At 35.5% G+C, this 21,022-nt stretch overlaps 1 protein-coding gene across 2 annotated transcripts in view; it reads right to left on the bottom strand.

Annotated features, from left to right (window-relative positions):
• LOC124389235 (cadherin-18) overlaps positions 1 to 20,805 on the bottom strand; it is a 94,475-nt gene extending 73,670 nt beyond the window's left edge. For both annotated transcript variants that reach the window (XM_046854569.1, XM_046854570.1), the window contains exons 1-2: positions 20,644 to 20,805; positions 3,607 to 4,251 (exon numbers count right to left, since the gene is read on the bottom strand). In XM_046854569.1, coding sequence (XP_046710525.1) covers positions 3,607 to 3,855 — 249 coding nt within the window. In that variant the 5' untranslated portion in view covers positions 3,856 to 4,251; positions 20,644 to 20,805. The remainder of the gene's footprint in view (positions 1 to 3,606; positions 4,252 to 20,643) is intronic.
• Between the last annotated feature and the right edge of the window lie 217 nt (positions 20,806 to 21,022).

The raw sequence follows: 21,022 nt of genomic DNA on the forward strand, positions 1-21,022 counted from the left end.
GCAACTCATTGCATGTGCTTTCAAACTAATCCATCTTAAATGTCTGACGTAGATGAATGGGAGGTGCCCGAGTGGAACGACTACAGAGACATGGGATTATAAAATGTATTTTCTTTGCCAGTGTATTCATATTGCTGAAGTACAGATAACAGCTTGTCTTGAATAAGTGTATGCAGGCAGCCCATGACAACAGCTTCTATGCCTGAACATCCTGTGAGTCCTTGGAGGCAAAAATTTTCCTTGTATCATTCATCTTTTAATGAAAGCAGCTGCACCCTAATTTCAGTTCCAGTCATAATGTGTTGTGCACCAAAGAAGTGACCAAAGCTGCCAAAGTACCAGTTCAAAACTATATAAACATTTTATCAGTATGACTTATCATGAGCCAATTCACATATGAATTGGGAATGATTGATTGTTGTGTAAGTAAATAGGAAAAACATAGTTTTACTGTTAATATTTCACATTTTCTGCATTTGAAAATTTCTGTAATGTACTATACTGTGTAATTCTGTATATATGTGAGGTAAAAGCCAAAAACAGTAGACAAATTATTTATAAAAAGATACTAACAACCACCCTTGCATAACTAGGCATTTTTACTGCGCTGGTATGAAAAAACTAGGTTTTAATTATTAAGTCTATTGTAACCCTGCAATTAATTTTCATTCATTCGTCTGTTCATCCATTAATTTGTTAATTTATTCATTTAGTCATTTACAGCAAGCAATTTTTCCTGGTCTGGGTCACAGTTGAAGCTATTCCAGGAACACTAAACATGAGCATGTGATGTCTGAACATGTGTAACACAAGCAGAAAGAGTTTTCAAGTGGCAATGCTTTCCACCGTTCCAATGTGCCACCCCCGTTTTCACTCAACCACAATTACATTGCAATTCATTATAACACACTCATTACGCATGAGTGAGTTGACAACCATTACTGCACAAAGACTGACTGCTCAACACATTTCCTCAGTGTGACACCAAGTACTGCAAAAATGATTTTACAGTTTTCAGTTTTAAAAAGCCAGAATCACCTGACAATATTTTCCACTGGCAAATTGAACGTTAATTTTTCTAATCATTGATTCGACTTGTTTTGACAATGTTTGACATTGGTAACAAATTTAGTCTGAAATGAGCACCAAGAAAAGAAAAGGGAATAATGAGGCAATCAGTCACCAGTGGGACTGTACAGGATGCGGTCAGAATGCTCTACTGTGTTCAGTTATATGCACACATTTGTAATATTTAATTAAGAGCAGAGAAGCAGAAAACCACACATTCATGCACATACACACTGGAATTGCTGAATGTTTACAGTAGGTTAGAATCGTGGAATCTTTTTTTCCATTTAAAAATGTAATTTTGCACCATGGTTATATTTTGCTGACCCCTATTATAGCAGGTCTTGTAATTAAACAAGGAAGTTAGACATTCATAAAGATTAGGGATTTCTTGCAATGCATGAGTGTCAGACATAATCCCTCATAATGAGCTGGTTGTTATTAAAGGCATATTTTCATCACGGATTATTGAAATCTGTTGCCGTAATTTGTTTTTGAACTGTGCTGTGTAGGATAGAGTTGAAGGTGAGTTGTGGGTTGTGGAGTGGGAGAGCATCTTGACTCACCATGAAACTCAGTCACTCAGAGAACAAATCAACGCACTTCAAAGTCAGCGACCAAGCAGCCAAGACCACGGCAGGAAAACTAATTATTAATCGCTTCAATTATTAGCCTGATAAGGTTCCATTATTCAAGACTGCATTTTAATCAGCGTTGTCCGGCTAATGCCCTTTTCAAAACAAAAGGTACAGTACAATGTCACAGCAATACTATCAAACTTTTTTTAGGTCCAAGCTCATGTAAATTATAAGGAAGCAGTTTCATATATATTTATGTATGTATGTACAGTATGTATGCATGTATGTATGCATGTATGTATGTATGCACTATATGGACAAAAGCTTGTCAACGTCTAAACATAAGATTTGTATGTGTCTTTTAAACATACAATTCCACATGTAGGTCCTCATTTCCTGTGGCCTCGGGTGCCATCAGCAATCCAATTTATCCCCAAGGTGTTCTTTGAACAGGATTGAGGTCAGAGCTCTATGGCAGGCTACTCAGGCCACACCTTTGGAATGAAGTGGAATGGCAATTGCACTTCTAAATTTGCATCAGCAGCTTTCTAATGCTCTTGTGGCTTTAGATGACAATACTCCACAGTCCTGTTCTAAAATCTAGTGAAAAGCCTTCTGATAAGAGTGAATGCTTTAATAATAAATTAAAGAAAACCAACTCTGCCTTAGTCGTACACTTGTATTTTAATTAAAATGAGCTCCTGATGACTTCTAATAAAAACTGATGTCAGTTAATTTAGATTTAATTTTAAATCAGCCCTTGATGTTTAGTAGATCATCAACAGCTCATTTATATAAACCAATTACTCATTGGTCCTATCAAGAATTGAACTGGATAGAGTTTTATAATATTTCATTAATGTAAACAAAATAGAATATGCTTTTTTTAAAGGAAAAAAAACATTCATTGGTTAGTGTGATTTGGCTCCAAAACAAATAGACATGTTAAACTCCACCAAAAAACAAAACATGTCTCCTCACAGAAAACTTTGACATATCAACTATTATATATTTTTCTTTTTTTTTCTTCTTTTTTTTCCCACATGTCCCTGTAAGAGTTAATAAAAATGGTAATACTTATTTAAAGCTTACATAAATGATTAAATATAAATCAGAATTATATAAATGAGAATTATTGCACAAGCGCTGCTGTAATAGAAAATTATTATACACCTTCTGCTTAGTCAGAATCAAAAATGTAGCTGTCCTGTCATATACAGGTTTGACATCATCTGTTGATATGTTGATAAAAATCAGTTAATAGGCCTTATCATGACAGTCTGTAGATAATCTATTTTTTTGTAGTTTCTCTACACTGAATTCTACAAAAGGCCATAATACTGAACATTTTTATTTTATTTGTATTCATAAAACACGTATAGACATTTGGAACTGTTCCATCTGACTGAATTAACAGAAACTGCACACTCAAACAATTAACACAAGCACTTGACCAGGGATTTGAATTTTCACTGCAACAAGTTCAGTACATTAATATGCTAATGAATTTACCGACATGTTTACCAGTTGGCATAGCTGAGGGAACCATGTAATACAAGCCTAACAAGTCTGAGAAGCAAACCTAGACATCCAAAAATTTATAGCTGTCAACATTCAGTCAAACACTTCTGAGCTTATTGTGCCACAGTTATGCTGCACTAAACTAATTGGATATGTAAGGCTCATCGATCATGTCCAACTGTTGCATAAGCAAGAAAAATATGGGCATAGGTAAATGAATAAATGCAACAAATTTATTCTGTAAAAAAAAGTCCTGAATTTACTGTAGTCCTAATCATTATTAATACTTAATCAAGTTGAAATAAATTATTGCCTTTTTTTTCTAAACAGAGCTACTGGAAGAATATGTATTGGACAAAAGAATCTCACACTAATAGTGAATAAAACTATTCAGTATGTTATATATTTAAGATACATATAATTAAGGTACATTGCCTACCTTCCCTACGTACTGCGCATCAGGTCCAATGTGCTCCTCCAGGACAAAGAACTGGTTCCATATCCATCCTCGCTTTGGTCTGTGGTGGACTTCTGTCTCCCCATCTTTTGTATGGTTGTGACTGTGAGTCAAGTTGTGGTTCCTAGAAATCACCCTGGCCTGTCTGTGGTGACTTGCTCCATAGCCTCTCTCCAGGAAGCAGAGACAGAGAAGTACAGGACACAGACAGGAAGTTGGACTCACCTTCATGATGGTGAGTTATAAAAATATTTCCAGTATTCCAATTTTTTTTTTTCACAAAATATCACAATATTCCAAATGAATAATATATTCCAAAAACAAGTATATTCCTATTGATACGGTCTTCTGCTTCATTAGCTTCTTTTTTATCCGCCCTCTGCAGCCAATTCTGTAACCCTCCTTTGGTGCTATTTTAGAGAGATGAGATCCAAGAAGACAGAAGAGCCAGAGTCAGAGGTCCAGAAAGCTTTTATGATGCTCATGTTTCAGTCATCCATATCAGCATGGCTGTACAAATGCATTTACATAATGGACTCAGCGGGGCTTTGCTTCAGGAAACAATTGGTTTTGGGTTTAGAAAGGTTTTAGAAAAGTTGTTCAGAGACAGAGGTCATCTTGAGATACCTAAAGAATGAAAGAAATGTGATAATTATGAGCTTTAATGAAGTTAGCATTCTAGTTTTACAAATAATACTGATATTAATAGATACAAACTCACATTATGTGCAGTATATCTTTAAACATTGGGACTACATGCAAACAATTGTTCAACAAATAATACCAGTACTTAAGAATCATTTATGAATATGTTTTGCTTCGAGAATTTAAATCAGTCATATGCTTGCACAACAAACCTTGAAAATACATTTATAATGTACAAGAAATATGTCATGCACTATTTAAAAAAAAAAAAAAAATTCCTTTTTCAGTTTATACTTTCCTGAACCCAAGCATTTGATCTTGATTAAAGCTGAACGAATTGAATTGCTAGAAGTTGGGTGGCTTCTTTAAAGTGCATTCAAATGTCCATACAGGAAGATTTACTGTATAAATGAAATTTAAGAGGACATTCATTTACACAGTTACCTCAGCAGCTGTCCTTTTTCTTTCCCAATACCAGAATTTGCTCATTTAAGGTGATGAAATAGGCAGACATTATTGTTTTTTAATCACCTAACAAAATTGAATATTTAGCTTTCAATAAAATATGCTTGTAAATAAAATATAATTAAAGCAACATCATCAGCCATTTTCCATGTTCAAACTGTAGTTGTAGGTTTAGTGCCTATTCCTTCAGTCCAACTCAGTCTATGCCCCTTCAACTAAATCTTTTTTTTAAACAAGTTCATATAGTGTAAAGGTGAAAAGACATTTGAGTGAAAGCAGAAGGTAATAATGAGGAAGGGCAGAGAGAATATAGAGTAAGTTAAGCAGAGAGAAGGAACATTAAGGTTAAGCTGTCAGTAATGCATTAGCTGAGAAACTGAATAGAAGACACACTTTCTTCTCATTTTATTTATGAAATTGCAGGGAAAAATGAACTGTGTTTTTATTCACTGAGGCTTGGATTAGATTTTGGCAGGTTGGAGTGTGTGGGAAAGCTGGCAGCTTTATAGTCAGTAGGTTGTTGGTCTGACTGTAATTAAAACACCTCATCATACCTACTCTTTTTCATCCCTAAACACCCAAAATTCTCTGTTTCACTGGCACCTGCCTCTTAGCTACGATCAACAAGAGATAGCAATTTTGTAGAAAATGGAGGTCCAAATAATAAATATCAATAAAAAAAAAATCTGCCTACTTGCAAAGTTGAAAGGTAGAGACGAGTATGTGTGTGTTTGTGTGCCCATGTGTGTGTGTGTATGTGTGTGTCAGGTGACATTATGATAGCACTGTGAATGATGGCCAAATCCTAGCTACTGGAAAAGCATAGCAAGACAGAGAATGACAATGAGAGGGTTATACAGAGGTGCAACATCCTGAAAATGTTAGAAATAGTGAAAAGGAATAAAAAGACATGGAGACATTAAAATGTATTGATACTTTCATAAATAATGGTACACAAGATGGGTAGAAGATATGCAAAATAAAAGTTCCTTTAAAGATGATATAGAGGATACAAGAAGAAATAATACATGTATTCATCTGGTAGCAGATGAGAACATGAATCAGAGTTGTTAAATGAGACTGGAAAGAAGTAGAAACACACACACAAGTGAGATGGAACTGTTAGGGTGGGGTTTGATACAGAAAGATGAGAAAAGTCTCACATTTTTCCACAGTATGCTTATTGTAGCTAATGTAGAATAACTGCCAAATGTCTCTCAGCCTCCACTGTGAAATATGCACAAACAGGTGCTTGCTCCAACACACACACACACACACACACACACACACACACACACACATGCACACAATAGGAGAGACAGAGACAGAAAAGAAAGAGTCAGAGAGAAAGGTGAATTTCAAATACAGTCAAGTACCCACATATATTCATGCCAGATTCTGGGTGAACATCTTTTATTTTCTGACAACCGCACATGGACAAAAATGCTGTGAAAGGCATATTTTATTATTATTTTTTTTTCTTTGTCATCTGCAACCACCAGACAGAAATAGTGATGCAATAAATACAGGAAAATGACAGTTTTCATTTCTGCACACTACTGAGAAGCATGAAACCGGTTGAATTAGATTATTCTTTAGCGTTGCTTCCTCGACTGATTTCTCGAATCTCCATTCTCCACGTCTTGTCGAATATGGTTATGAGGAACTTGTTTGCTGCTTAAGGTTTAGCTCAGGGTGATTTGTTCCTTTTCTCAGTTTTATTTTACTCTATAATTTACAGTAGGAGCTAAATGAATTTAAATTCAAGGTTAATTTTGCATATTGTCAAACAGCATTTATCTCTACTGAGCATAAAATAGCTGAATACATGTGATGGCTCAGGAACAAGAGCAACAAGGCAAAATACTCAACACAAAAATGTGAACTGAATTAATAGTGTTCACATATTTTACTGTATATGCAGTAAACCCAGATAGAAACAAGTGTACATGATATAATATATAATTATATAATATATAATAAAATACAATATAATTACTTTCTTATTTTGGTGGAGACCGTAGCTAGGTTTAATATCGTCGCTACTTTCAAACAGGTCCACACAGGCAGTTTAAAACTATATTTTGATATCCCTTGCTTTCAGTTTTCACATTCCTTTTACTCTTCTCATTTGGTGCCTATTCATCTTTTACCTATTTCTCCTCTCACTGTACCTCGCATATTTATTTTATTATTATATTACCTGCTCTGTCAAGCTTTGGTGCTCTGAGTGCATGTCTTTAGTGCACTGTTTTATTTAGAGCTCTGAGTCTATCTGAAAACATAATACATAATCTTAATCGTACGTGTGTTTCATTGACATTGCTAATATTTGGTGTAAATAAGAAATGGTGCTGCATGCCTTGTAACCAAATTGAACTTATTATGAAATTGGATGCATTAATGCTAATTTTGTGTGTATATGTGTGTTTGGGTGGGAGGCTAATTAAAAGAGGAGGGAGGGGAAGAGGTGAGGAAGTGTAAAGGGTGTTTGAAGACTGAGAAAAGCCAAAACCAGCGAGAAATTGATTCTCCTGACATCATCACAGGAGAACACTGCCTGTGGGAGACCATTTATCTGCTGCACTCTGTGGGGAATTTTTACTATGACAAAATCTGCTTACCCTTAAACCTGACTTCATATCTCTCTCCCGCTCTCTCTGCCTCTCTGCCTCTCTCTCTCTCTCTCTCTCTCTCTCTCTCTCACACACACACACACACACACACACACACACACACACACACACACACTTTTAGCAATCAATCGCCAGTATGCCATTTCCTATAAACCCAGACCATATGAAGCTTAAAAAATACCTGTACACTAAATTTTGTATGGTCATACTGTGATTGAATTGACCAAAGTCAGTTTGGTAAAAGACTTGAAATATGCTTGCGTTTTATCTTTACCAGTGAGTGTGTTTTGTGTTCTATATGCCTACCTTAATATATTTAAGCAAAAAACTAAAATCCAGGATCTACCAAGGTTAACATAACCACCAATGGTTGTACACATACAGGCAAACAATAGACAAGAAGATGGAGAAGAAATAATGATAAAGCTAAAAAGCGCTCTTCTAATTAGATTTTCATTTGGGCTGATATTTCCCAGCCTATGTCACTCGATCATCTCTAACACATCATCAGCAGTGATTGAGGAGGCACATTTGAAATTCAGTTGCAGGTGTAATGGATTGGAATGAGGTGGATTATTTGCACTACTATTTCTTATGTGCCTCCATGCCTTCAGAGAAGAAGTTATAAGTAGATGTGCATTCATTGCTCAGTCAAAGCACAATATAAGTGAAAATACAAATGGCAGGACTGTAAGTTTAGTGTATTTTAGTTACAAATGTTTCTGTAAAATGTATTTGTGTAGAGTCTAAAGTGGGAACTACACCCCAGGCAAAGCTTTATGTATCTGAGTTTTGTCATCAAGCTGTTGATAGACATAAAATATTAACTTTTAATGTGAACCTGTTCAATGTCACAACCAGCCATCACTGCTGAAATGTAAGTAATTGTTCCTGCTGTGCATTGCGGCTGACATTCTAAACATGGAACTCTGCTGACCCACATTTATCACTTCATTTGGACTAGATATCACTGTAGAATGACAGTGACAAACTCTCCCAAATCTGGATGCCAGAACTCAGTTACAACTCAATCTGTATCCCTTTCTCAGGCATGACATGGAGCAGTGCTGGACTACTGCAGTTCAACTGACACACATGCTGCAATTTCTGACCCAGATTGCAAATTATAAATAAATAAATAAATACAAAAAAAAAAAAAAAAAATTCTATGCCTGCATATGAGCCACTTTTAGCTCCAGATATTGTTGCCATAAATGGCCTTAAATTTAGCTGTGCGTGTTTGGGCTGGAATCTTTGGGTGTTGGTCTGTGTATATACCAGGCCAGCTCCTTTATAATACAGTCATTTTGCTAATAGCTTGGAGCACCCAGGCTAAAGAGAAATAGTCGAATAAGTGTTTGTGTGTATATGAGTGTATTTCATCTTGATGAATCAAGCTGGTGGTAGGGGTGAATCAGAGTGTGGATGTGTGTATATGTGTGTCAAGAGGGTCACTAAGTCGGTAATGTGTGAATAGATTGCTCCGGGGCACATTTCTCATCTTATCTAGGACTAGAAAATCGATAGGGAGAAGCTGTCAATTTCTCCCTCACTCTCTCTTTACCTCTCTATCGTTCTTTTTCTCATAACTAAACCTCACCATTTTTATTAAGCTGTTCCACCTGATTTTCATCCACTAGCAACCAGCACTGTGTCTTTATCCCATTTTCAGGAAACTTCTCCTGATACCCAAACACAAGCAAAATTTCCAGTAACACAGTAGTTTTTTACATCATGAACATAAATAGTGTATGCCTTTATATTCAAACATCATAAAGCTTTTTTTTTTTTTTTTTTTTAACTCATATATTAAACATATAAATGTAAAATAAACCTTTTATTTTTTTTTTAAATCAGAGTGACAAATATGCTGGGTGTAATTTGTTTACATTATGAAAACTAAGCTCAACTATAATTAGAAGTATTTACAATAAACATATGTAACAACAGATATACTTCACTATAAATAAGCAGAAGCTACAGAATTAGTGTACATAAATCTCTCACGTACATCAGTAAACAGAAACAGAAGGTTTATGTTAGAAATGATTTCAGGTCTGAGAGCAGCATTAACCTGTACATTCCTCCGCATTAGCTCTTTATACCAGTGTTATCTTCTACCATGCACAAATACAGATATACATGCTGCTGAAATATTACTAACTGCCAAGTTCTTTTTTGCACATGAGCTGCTTCTGATGGAAAATAAGCTTAAGAAAGAAAAAAGTTGGAAGGAGTTATCATTTAGCAATAAAAAATATTAGATGTATTTCATTTAAACATGTGCAATATAATGATTTATATTAGTCAGCAATTTCAAATGATAGTTTACGTTTTTTGGGGGGAAAAGTTTTATATATTATTTAAAGCATGTGTACTACACACAGTATTGCTTTGTCAAAATCTAATATTTATATAGTTATACTTTTAGCCAAGTTTAAAATATTTATACCAAGAAAATATACTGTATACATAAAAACATTTATATAGATGTAAAAAAAAAAAAGAGGACACAGCTTTCTCTTACAAAAGTCCACAGTTAAGGAAAAGCCTTCCAATTAGTGTTCAGGACTCAGACACAGTCTCAGTAGTCAAGTCTACGTTAAAAATATTTTTGTTTAGTCAAACCTTTTGTGAATACATTTATCTTAGGTAAAGAAGCAGATCTGGAGAGATCATGGTTATAGTGTTTTGGTGAACGGGGGTGTTTGGACGCTGCTGCCCCCCCACTTATATACCATATATACCCCACTTATATACTTATATACCAGAGATCCCTGCCTTATTCATTCTGATGCCCTACCTCTGGATGAAATTCTTTTCAAATGGAGACAACTCACTGCTGCTGAAGATATTTTTACCTGAACACTCTACAGATCTATGAAGTTAGATTTAAGAACCCTGATGATGGAATTAAACTGTAATTACTGTAAGCAGTCTGCTACAATGACAGTTGCCATGAACAGTTTTTGCATTCAGGCATCCATCAATGAACAGTTGATAACCTTAACTATGATGAAACGATAATGAATGGACATTTTGTGTCACCCAGATAAGGATAATTTCCCTTCTGCCCTTTGTTCCTTTTAAGGTTTCTTTCACATACCATCTCGGTGAGTTTTTCCTTGCCGCTGTCACTACTGGCTTGCTCATTAAGGATAAAGTTATAAAGGATAAACATATATATTGGTAATCAATTTACTTATGTAAAGATGCTTCAAGACAATGTCCAAGCGGATATATACAGGTAACATTTAATCAACTGATAAGACCATACCGTATATATAGAGAATAAAGCAATGTTTGATAAAATAAATTATTATTCACAAGAATATACTTTTCAGTACTCCTAAAATGTAACAAACACACTCTGAGGCAACCTGGTCCCTGGGGGTGCTTCACTGGACAAAGTTTCTTTGCAAATGGAAACTCTGCATCTCATTTTTTCCGTGGTTATTTCCATATTCCCCTAGGTGATGGTGAACCCCCCACATATTCAGCCTCTTCTTCAGACATACTAAATAAATTGCCAGACCTTCACTTCATCCAACTATTAGCCATTATTATTCAAATGCATCAATAGGGTATTTAAATTGCAGACACAGGAAAGTTGAACCATAAGAAAAGGTTTATAAAGTTTATAGAAATTTGAAAAAAATGCTCCTTTTTTTCTATAAGACCAGGTTAAAAATATGAAATGCCCTTATATAAAAAGTGATTCACTCATTCAGTTATTCATTTATCTCTCTGCAACAACCACTTTATCATGGTGTGCATACATCCAAAACCTTTTCCAGGAACACTAAGTGTGTGGCAGAAGGACACCCTGGATGGCATGCCAGTTTATTACAGGGCTGTGTAATGCATCTGTCTGAGAGTTGTCATGTTATACTTGGATTATCTGTTCTTTGCTAATTCGATTTAATTCTTCTCTGTCATTATGAGAGAAGTCTGGTTGCACCACAGACAGCTAGAACAAACCCACACTGCTGCTGGTGGAGAGCAAGCTGTGAATCCTAAGAATAAATAAATCAAATAAGCCATAAACATTAAAACCACAGACAGGTGACATGAATAACATTGATTATCTCATTACAAGAGCATCTGCCAAGGTGTTGGATATATTAGGCAGCAAGTGACTAGTCTGAAATAGATGTGTTGCAAGCAGGAAAAATGGCTGATCAAAAATCCCAAGGCTTATTGTTGTGAGCGAGGAATGAATTGTAGTACATGTGGTCCAGTCACACAGTTATTGTAGCACAATTTCTGAAAAAAAATGTAAGTACACACATCACAGCTTGCTAAGTATGGGGCTACACACCGTAGCTGCAGACCAGCCTGAGTGCCCATGCTGACCCCTGTCTACAACCAAAAAGCACAAGCAATGGGTTTGTGAGCATCAGAACTGGACAACACAGTAATAGAAGCATGTGGGCTGGACTAAGGTATCATTTTTTCCCTTTTATGTCTTGTGAATGGCCAGATGTGTATGAAACACTTAAATAGGCGACGAGATTGTACCAGGATGCATTGTGGGAAGAAGGCAGGGAAATGGAGGTGATGTTATACATTAGGCAATGTTTTGTTTGGCTCCTGGCACTTATGTGAATGTTAGTTTGGCACATACCTACCTAAATTTACAGACCAAGTACACTCCTGCCTGGCAGCAGAATTCCCTAATAGCAGTGGCCTTTTTCCAGCACGATACTGCTTCCTGTCACACACTTCACAGTTTGTTCAGGAATAGGTTGAGGAACACAGCAAAGAGTTCGAGGTGTTGTCTTGACCTTTAAATTCCCCAAATCTCAATCTGAGCAAGCATCTGTGGGATGTGCTGGACAAACAAGTTTGGTCCATGGAGGCACCACCTCATATATTACAGGATTTACAGGATCTGCTGCGAACGTGTTAGTGCCAGATACCACAGCATACCTTCAAAGGTCTTGTGGAGTCCATGCCTCCACAGCTCAGAGTTGTTTTGGTGGCACAAAGGAGACCTACAACATTAGGCAAGCGGGTTTAATTATATATTCACACATGCCTTACTTAAATGTCTTTAACTTTATTTGAATAGACACTGCCACAAATATTTAAACATGAATTTCACAGTAAACACAATTTCAGCCTGTGTTAATCACTGAAGCTGAGGTGATGAATAATATTAAGGCGGTTCTGTTTATGTGCAAGCCTTGAGCAATAACTCAGCATTGTTTACTAAAATCTTTGTGCATATAGATTTATTCAACTGACACACAACTCAGACATCTTTGTAAACTCTATATTTTCACTAAAGAGATTACTCATTCTATTCAGCCTCTTTACAGTTCAGACTCATTCAACTAAAACCGGAAGAGGTCTGACTGACTTTAAATAGCTTCTAGAGGGAAAAAAAAATGTATTCTATTATTTGTCATGTGAATAATGCAATGTTAAAACCTGTATGTATATTGTGATCCTGTCTGGGGATTGTGCTTGAGAGAGAAGAGATTCAAACTGCAGTTTGGAGCAAAAGACAGGCTGGTGTTGGACTTCTCACTTAATACCCTGATCAGAGGCTGGCATCTGTGAACTCTGGAGTGGGAAGTTTATAAGACCAACACTCATCATGCATAGGAATGAGCTGCTTGAAACAAATCTTTGAGCAGAGTATAGCTGGTGGGTGGAAACATGCCAGTCCCACTGAAAATACTAATTAGCATTTGCATTGCAGTTACTGCTGATACATATGTTTAGCGCAGTATTATAGGGCCAATACATAAAAAAAAAAAATATACAGCAAATTAGAAAGCCCAATAACAAACACTGAAAACTCACATGCTTGGCGTTGTTAGGACACAATCATATCACTATACAAATTAAAAAATATATAATTTTATTTGTAACTTTTTTAGTTTGTTATAAAGATAAACAGATACATACAGAAAGTTTAGGTTACTATTTTCCTTACTTTAAAACATCCATAATTTTATAGCTATGCATGCAATGAGCTTACTTTTTTCCATTTTCAGTAAATGGTTTTGATATTGCTGTTGCGTATTTCTAGCTGTGTTGGTATTGTAAGGTTTTTTTTCCTGATTTCCATTTGGTTTTGGTTGCATTTTTAATCTGATAATGTGTTTTTTTCGCTTATAGGCTAATGCAAAAGCTACAGGAGGAAATGAATTTTAGTTGAAGTTGGTGATGAATGGCATTTCCACGAAGAAGCAAGCTCAAGTTTAACGCAGAAACAGATGACTCCATAAAAGCATCACTTTCACAGTTGTGCTGTAATAACGTTACGATGATCAGCAGGGTTGGAGGATAAAACACACAGCTGTTGTAATGATGCCTCCTGAAGCTTGCAACTGCATTAGCTGGTAGGAGACATATGAAGATCTCATCAGTTAAATGTTTGGCAGTAGGAGTATGACTTGGGTCTAAAACTTACATTTAAAGGACAAATATTAATCCTGAATGTCACACTAAACAAAACTTTAACAGTGTTAATTATTTGAGCTAATTAATTATATTGATGCAGTTCTGTTGATCTGCAAGCTAATACTTCAATCACTGTGCCCTTGGCCTTATAACAACTGATGTACTTTTACCTTTACAATTCTGGCATCACTGTAAACTCTAGGGGTTATGTAATATACTAATACATGCTGTAGTCTTGCATGTGAGGAGCTGTTGACATGACAGGGCAAAAAAGGAAAAAAGTGAGACAGGCAGAAAGAAATTGCAAGCAGATGGTAAATAAAGAGGATTAAATGGACTTAGTATATATGCAAGAGTAGATTAGGTTGTGCAATACACACAACTGTAAAGGATGTCTTTAATGTGGTAGCATAAGAATTTCTATTCACTTTATTTATTATACCCAAACTGGTTCCAGCATGACAACGCCCCGGTGCACAAAGTGAGTTCCATGAATATATGGTTTACATGGGTTGGAGTGGAAGATCTTAAGTGGCTTGCAATTTTGTAGAGCTTTAAACACAACTCTACTGAATACTTTTGGTATAAATTAGAAAGCTGACTGCACCCCAGGCCTCCTCACCCTGCATCAGTACTTGACTACATCGATCCCCATGTATCTTATAGACCACACATCTCCACAACCTTTTTCAATAAGGTTGGAAGTTAAAATAACATCAAATGGGGATTAAATGTTGAATGGAATGTTCTAAAAGCACCTATGAATCTTATATCAAGTTGTCCACAGAGTGTATATATTTTATTTTATTATGCTTAATAAAAACTTGTCAACTTGATATAACTTTGTATGAAGTGGAGAGGTCTGTGCAAGAGGTGTAGAGTGTAAAGGGTTGCTTGTTTTTTCCACCCATCTCCAACCCACTCATGAAGCAATTTCGCCTACAGTCACTAGCACCTGGCTTCATATCATTATCCAGTCCCACTGAGATAGGGGGAATGGAATATGTGCAAGATGGAAAAATGCTGTTGCAAACATAACGTCCTTGCTTCCTGAAGATCTGTTAATTCCCCCCCATAAAAATAGTGTAAATACACACTGATACTCACACACTTGGCAAACACCTTTGCAACTTTTGCACATTCCTTTATAAGCTGCTGCTGCTAAAAACACTAAAAAAAAATTGCTGCTAACCAATTTGTCATGTTTACATATACAGTATTTATTATTATATGGTAGTATCTTTGCACTTTACTCCAGACTAGAACTGTGTACTGCTCAGTGTTGTGCTGTCTTTCACTATGCCTATTGTTCTTTTTTTGGTCATTATTCCACATGTGCACTTTATGTAGTTCTGTGTGGGTCTGCATTACCTGAATAAGTCCTGTATTGTCTCCTATGGTTCTTTATGTAGCACATTCATCCTGGAGGTACACTATCATTTCTGTGTACCAGCTGTATATGGTTAAAATGACAAAACCACTTGAACTTTCTTGATATGATACATGGCATTATTACGCACCTTTATTCAATTTATTTCTATTTTATCCATCAATCTCTTTCTTTCTTTCTTTCTTTCTTTCTTTCTTTCTTTCTTTCTTTCTTTCTTTCTTTCTTTCTTTCTTTCTTTCTTTCTTTCTTTCTTTCTTTCTTTCTTTCTTTCTTTCTTATTTATTTATACCAATCGAGTGTAAAAATAATAGAAACTGGAAATGTAAGCTGTAATATTGACATTGGCTGATAATAGTTGTGTGATCTGACATTCTTATTTTATTATTATTTTTTTTATGGAATTACTGGCCAAAAAATAGGAAAGAATTATGGACAGTCCTCATGGTTAGTAATGATTCCCTTTTTCTAGAACAAGGTGGAGACATTGGAATTATTTAAACTTGATTTTTGTTTTAATTAATGGTACAGTAATTATTACATAATATTCCAAACAAACAAACAAACAATACATAAATAAAGTCCATTAAACCTGAAAGAAGTATCATTCTAAAATTCAGCTTGTGAAAAATTTATTCTATTAATGTGTACATTAGCTGGTAGGAGGAATAAGAAGATCACATTGCTCATAGTAGCAAGGATTAAATGTTATCTTAAATTAAAGGGCCAAATGATCCTCTGGTGCAGTGCTGTAATCTCATTGAACGCAATGAGATTCTTTTACCTAATTGGATACAGACTTTTTGGAGGGCCTACTACTAGGCACATTTACACAATGAACCCTGTTATATGCTTATTCCTTGTATCTTATTGCAATAAAATAAATCATCATGCATTTGGGCTATTCTTACTGACCTAACAGTACACGGCTAAGATCTAGAGCCCCAATATCTCTCATATATCCCATAGCTGCTTAAAAACACACAGTAAGAATGTCTCTTGACTTGAGACAATCGATACACAGTCTTAACAGGTAGTTAGAAATGCTATCACCTGTGCAGGATGAGTCAGCTCTGCGATGAAGTCCATAGCACAGCCCATAAAGAACCCTTTTTTTCTTGTTCTGTATTTTGCCTTTAATGCCATTCTGAGCCTGTGCTCCCATCATACATTATTAAAATCATGAATTTATTTTTTCAGTGATCCTGTCAATAAATTAATAAATGAGGACACTGGCTTTCAACAGCCACTGATTAAAACAATTCCCATCCACACAGCTTACCACAATGAGCACCCAACCAATACAAAGAAAGTCTATAATGCTATGTAGGACTATAAAATAATAGTGTAACTCACTTATAAGGACCAAGCTCAAGATCATAAATAATTGCATAACCCAAAGCCAATTAATGGCTAGGCCACTTTTTGTGTTCAATGCCAGTCATGCATATGCCTTTTCAAAAGGTCTTGAGTGACATTTTCTTAATGAAATGGTCCAGCCATTTGGAAATGTGATTAAATTGATTATTATGTCACTTCCTAATAATGGTTGTGGTTAGATACGAAGGTATGATGCTTGTTTCAGCACCTGCTGTTCTGAGTAGTCCAATGTGGCAGCCACCAGAAACAAATACACAGCTTTGTCAAAACAAAGAAATTTTAATTTCTGCGTTTGTTGTTAAGAGCATTAAAAGCTTAATATTTTCTTCCAAGGAGTAGACATCATAAAAATACCCTCATGAGATGTTTATTCTTATTTTCTTTTAATCAATAAGGCAAGTGAATATAATTCTCATGTAGGCTAAACAAAATAATCATTTTTATTTTCTGTATTCTTAATTGGATTTTATTAGAAAAGGATCTTTGAATAATTAGAAGTGTCAGACCTGAGAAGAAGGAAAAAAATCTATACAGGATAAATTAGATAATAGGCTTTATTTTATAAAAGAAAAAGGAAAAAAATGTCAAGAAAAAAATTAAGGTAAAATCTAGTTTATTTTTTTTTAAACACACAGCTGACACAACAAGAAAATTTGCCTTAAGGGCGAAAAAAAAAAAAGAAACAGATACAAAAAAAAGAAAAAAAAAAAAAAGAAAAAACTTTTTAGCAATGAACCAACCAAACTGAGAGATATTCTAGCTGATGAGGTAATTAGTCAATATGGTTTAGTCCAGTGTTCTGTATTGTTTAAAGATTTATAATCACACTCTTGATATCACCCAAATGAAGATCCTCTTTTGAGTCTGTTTCCTCTCAAGGTTTCTTCCTCATAACATCTAAAAGAGTTTTTCCTTGCCACAGTCGCCACGGCTGCTCATCAGGGATAAATACACATAAATAATCATTCACCTTAACTGTTAAATTCTGTAAAGCTGCTTTGAGACAATGTCTGTTGTCAAAGTGCTATAGAAATAGACTTGACTTGACTTGCAGGTGAGTGTAATTAGTAAGTTGGCCAACTTAAGATGGGTTGATGTGTAGGTGATAGACAGCCGGGAATTTGGGGAAATGAAGTTTCTTTGGGGTATAATAAAGTGATCCTACCTTCCTAAATAGGTTTAATTTGAACTATAAAAATACTACTTGGAAAAATCTCCAGGAATCCACTCAAGTAACAAAACAAAGCATTCCAGATTAAACTCTTTCACTTAACATCTGTTTCCTGAGTTTGCAGTCAGCAGTGAATGTAATTCTGGATGGTGAGAGTAAATAAGTTTTTAAAATAAATAAGTTTTGTCAATTAAAAAGATATTTTCGTTCTCATACAAAAGTTTTTATACTATGTAACACTGGGCTGCTTGGTATTATTCATAGTTTATAGTTCTGCATATACGGATGTGCATACTATAATACAATTGAGTTCTGATGACTTCTTGTTTTTTTTCTCGAGACACTTTCCATTTCAGATCTTATGTGCAAAAGTTGAAAATAAACTACAGTCATACTGAAGTGTTTGGAGCACTTAGAAACTATTAAAGTCACTCAAACAGTATGGTTGCTTTGGTTACTGTATCTCACACACATTTTCTGCTTATTATAACATCGTAGTTCACTGTAAAAAGAGTTTATGATGAAATTCTTTAAGCTTAACACTTACTGTATAGCATGTTGCCCTTGTTTTCCTTTCTCCAATATTGTAACCAGAAAGAGCAATAAGAATAAAAAAAAATAAAAAATAAATAATGAATAAATAAATAAATAAATAAATAAATAAATAAATAAATAAATAAATACAAAATTATATTTCTAATATGATACTACTGTATATGAACCTGAGTCATATTTTTGTAATAGAAGATATTGCTGTATTGATATAAAAAGAAATGGTTAAATGTGATATGCCTTCTGGGTTTGGTAGTGAGGTATTATAATACTGCATGATTAAACATTAAATATCAGGTCTTTAATCAAAAATCTAATATTCACCTCAACAAAAGCATTTTATGGTGTGTGTGAATGTGTGTTTGTTTGTGTGAGAGAGTTTAAGAAGAAGAAACAATACAAGTTCTGAAGGTTGTCTTTAGTCATTGTGCTATAGTCTTTTGACTGAGTGAGTTTGAGATTAATAAGGACGTTTGAAGGATTGAATTATCAGTAAAGGGCTTCTGTTTGCTTGCTTTTCCCTTCTGATGATTCATCAGTGCATTACTGCTTTAGGCGACTGAGTTTAGTAAGTAAACAGAGGCTAAAGGTGAAACGCTCTCCAGGCTTTTCTCAGAGACCTTCAATGCTTTCAATTGCATTCCAGTGACACTCATCCAATTCTTAATGAAACTATACTTGCTGCTCTAGCAGTTACTGTTTGCAAGTTACTGTAATAACATACATTTCACATGAACATAACTTCTGGCTTAAAATACAAAAGCTGGCCAGAAAAAATCAAGGAAACTCGTTTCACTGAATGCACATTAAATGGAAATGTACAAGTGTGAGTTAGCTAGCTAGGATATTAGTGAGTGTGATTTAATTTATAGATTTTTTATAGATTCTATCTATCTATCTATCTATCTATCTATCTATCTATCTATCTATCTATCTATCTATCTATCTATCTATCTATCTATCTATCTATCTATCTATCTATCTATCTATCTATCTATCTATCTATCTATCCATCCATCCATCCATCCATCCATCCATCCATCCATCCATCCATCCATCCATCCATCAAAGTATATTATCTTTTATATTTGTCTTTGCATTTTTTTGCCATGTTGACATATATTTTGCACACACATGCTAGAGAGAGACACACACACACACACACACACACACACACACACACACACACACACACACACACACACACACACACACAAACACCCATGCTGTACATTCTAGAACTAGGGAAGTCAAGGAGAACAGATAAATCTTTTTTACTTTTTGAAGACGCAAAAAGCAAGTGCATGCTACCCAAATTCTTTATGTGGTCTCTCGTCTTTCAGAGAACACATAATCAACAGCTCATAGAATCTACTCTATCATGCTTTTCACAGTAAACAGCCCTCCCTCTGTATGTGTTGTGTGTATGCCTGTGCTTGTTGTGTTTGTTGTGTGTGTGTCCGTGTCCGTGTGGTTGTGAGTGTGAGTGCAAGAGAGGTGCATAAATATCTTAGATGTGACATGAGCTAAAGTGAAAAAATATTGGCAGTGCTAAGTGACAGAAAAATAATAACACACACACACACACACACACACACACACACACACACACACACACACACTTAACAGCATTTATATATAAAATGTAGTGTTCATCTCTACTTTATTGCTCTTTGCTTGATCAGAAGTAAATCATCTCTTCTCATCATGGGAAGAGCACAGAAAAGATCGTATAAAACATTTGCCAAATGTGTGTGTGTGTGTGCGTATTAGGTGACCAGCACAACTCTATGTTTCAGCCTAGATAATAGCATAAGGAGCCTAATAAGCTGCTTCTGTGCTTCATGTCTACACTGTGTGCTGGTTAGCGAAAGAGACTTATCATATAAATCAGAGTAGAGTAGCCCCGTCATAGACACACACATACACATCTCAAACACAGAAGCACACAAACACCCAGTCAAAGACACCAGTCCAAAAAAACCCACAGAAACTCATGTCATTCATGCAAAATAGTACATCTAATCTGTAAAAACCACATACAATTATCTATCATCATTCCCACACTTATTTCCTGTGCTCACATTCTTCTGAGCTCAACGCAGCTATACTTTATATCCTTTCCAATTCCTGACTTCTTCAGTATTTCCTGTTTAAACCTAATGTCTCACAAAAATACCCTTTTCTGCACAATAAATTGGCTAAATTGTATCTCTGCCTTTATTAAATATACTAATCGATTCCTCCTTTTTAAATACTCTAATTGTATGTCCACATGCATGCAGTTACCAAAATACTAACAAGTCTGTCAAAATCCCAGAGGTGTTCTCAGAGCAGCTCTAGTGCATTAGAGTGTCATACTATACCTCATGAGATGCTTCCAGAAAAGCATTTCTTCTCCTGCATAATGTCCAACTCCAGTTTCCATGCCTTTCGAACCATTTCCCTTGTGCTGCTGTACTCCCCAAATGAAAATCTCGTACGTACCGTACCGTGCCTTGTGCGTGGATGTGTGTGAGCACCAGGGAGAATCCTCACTGACTCCACTGCAGCAGCTTAGCTATCGGATTGGCCGGCTCAGAGCTTACTGAGTGCCTGTCATGCCTGCACCAACCCTCTCCCTCTCTCTCTCTCTCTCTCTCTCTCTCTCTCTCTCTCTCTCTCTCTCTCTCTCTCTCTCTCTCTCTCTCTCTCTCCTATTTCTCTTTTGTCAACACTTTCGCCAATTCTCACATATTTTCAGAT

Source organism: Silurus meridionalis, chromosome 7, assembly GCF_014805685.1.
Source record: "Silurus meridionalis isolate SWU-2019-XX chromosome 7, ASM1480568v1, whole genome shotgun sequence".
Classification (NCBI taxonomy): domain Eukaryota; kingdom Metazoa; phylum Chordata; class Actinopteri; order Siluriformes; family Siluridae; genus Silurus; species Silurus meridionalis.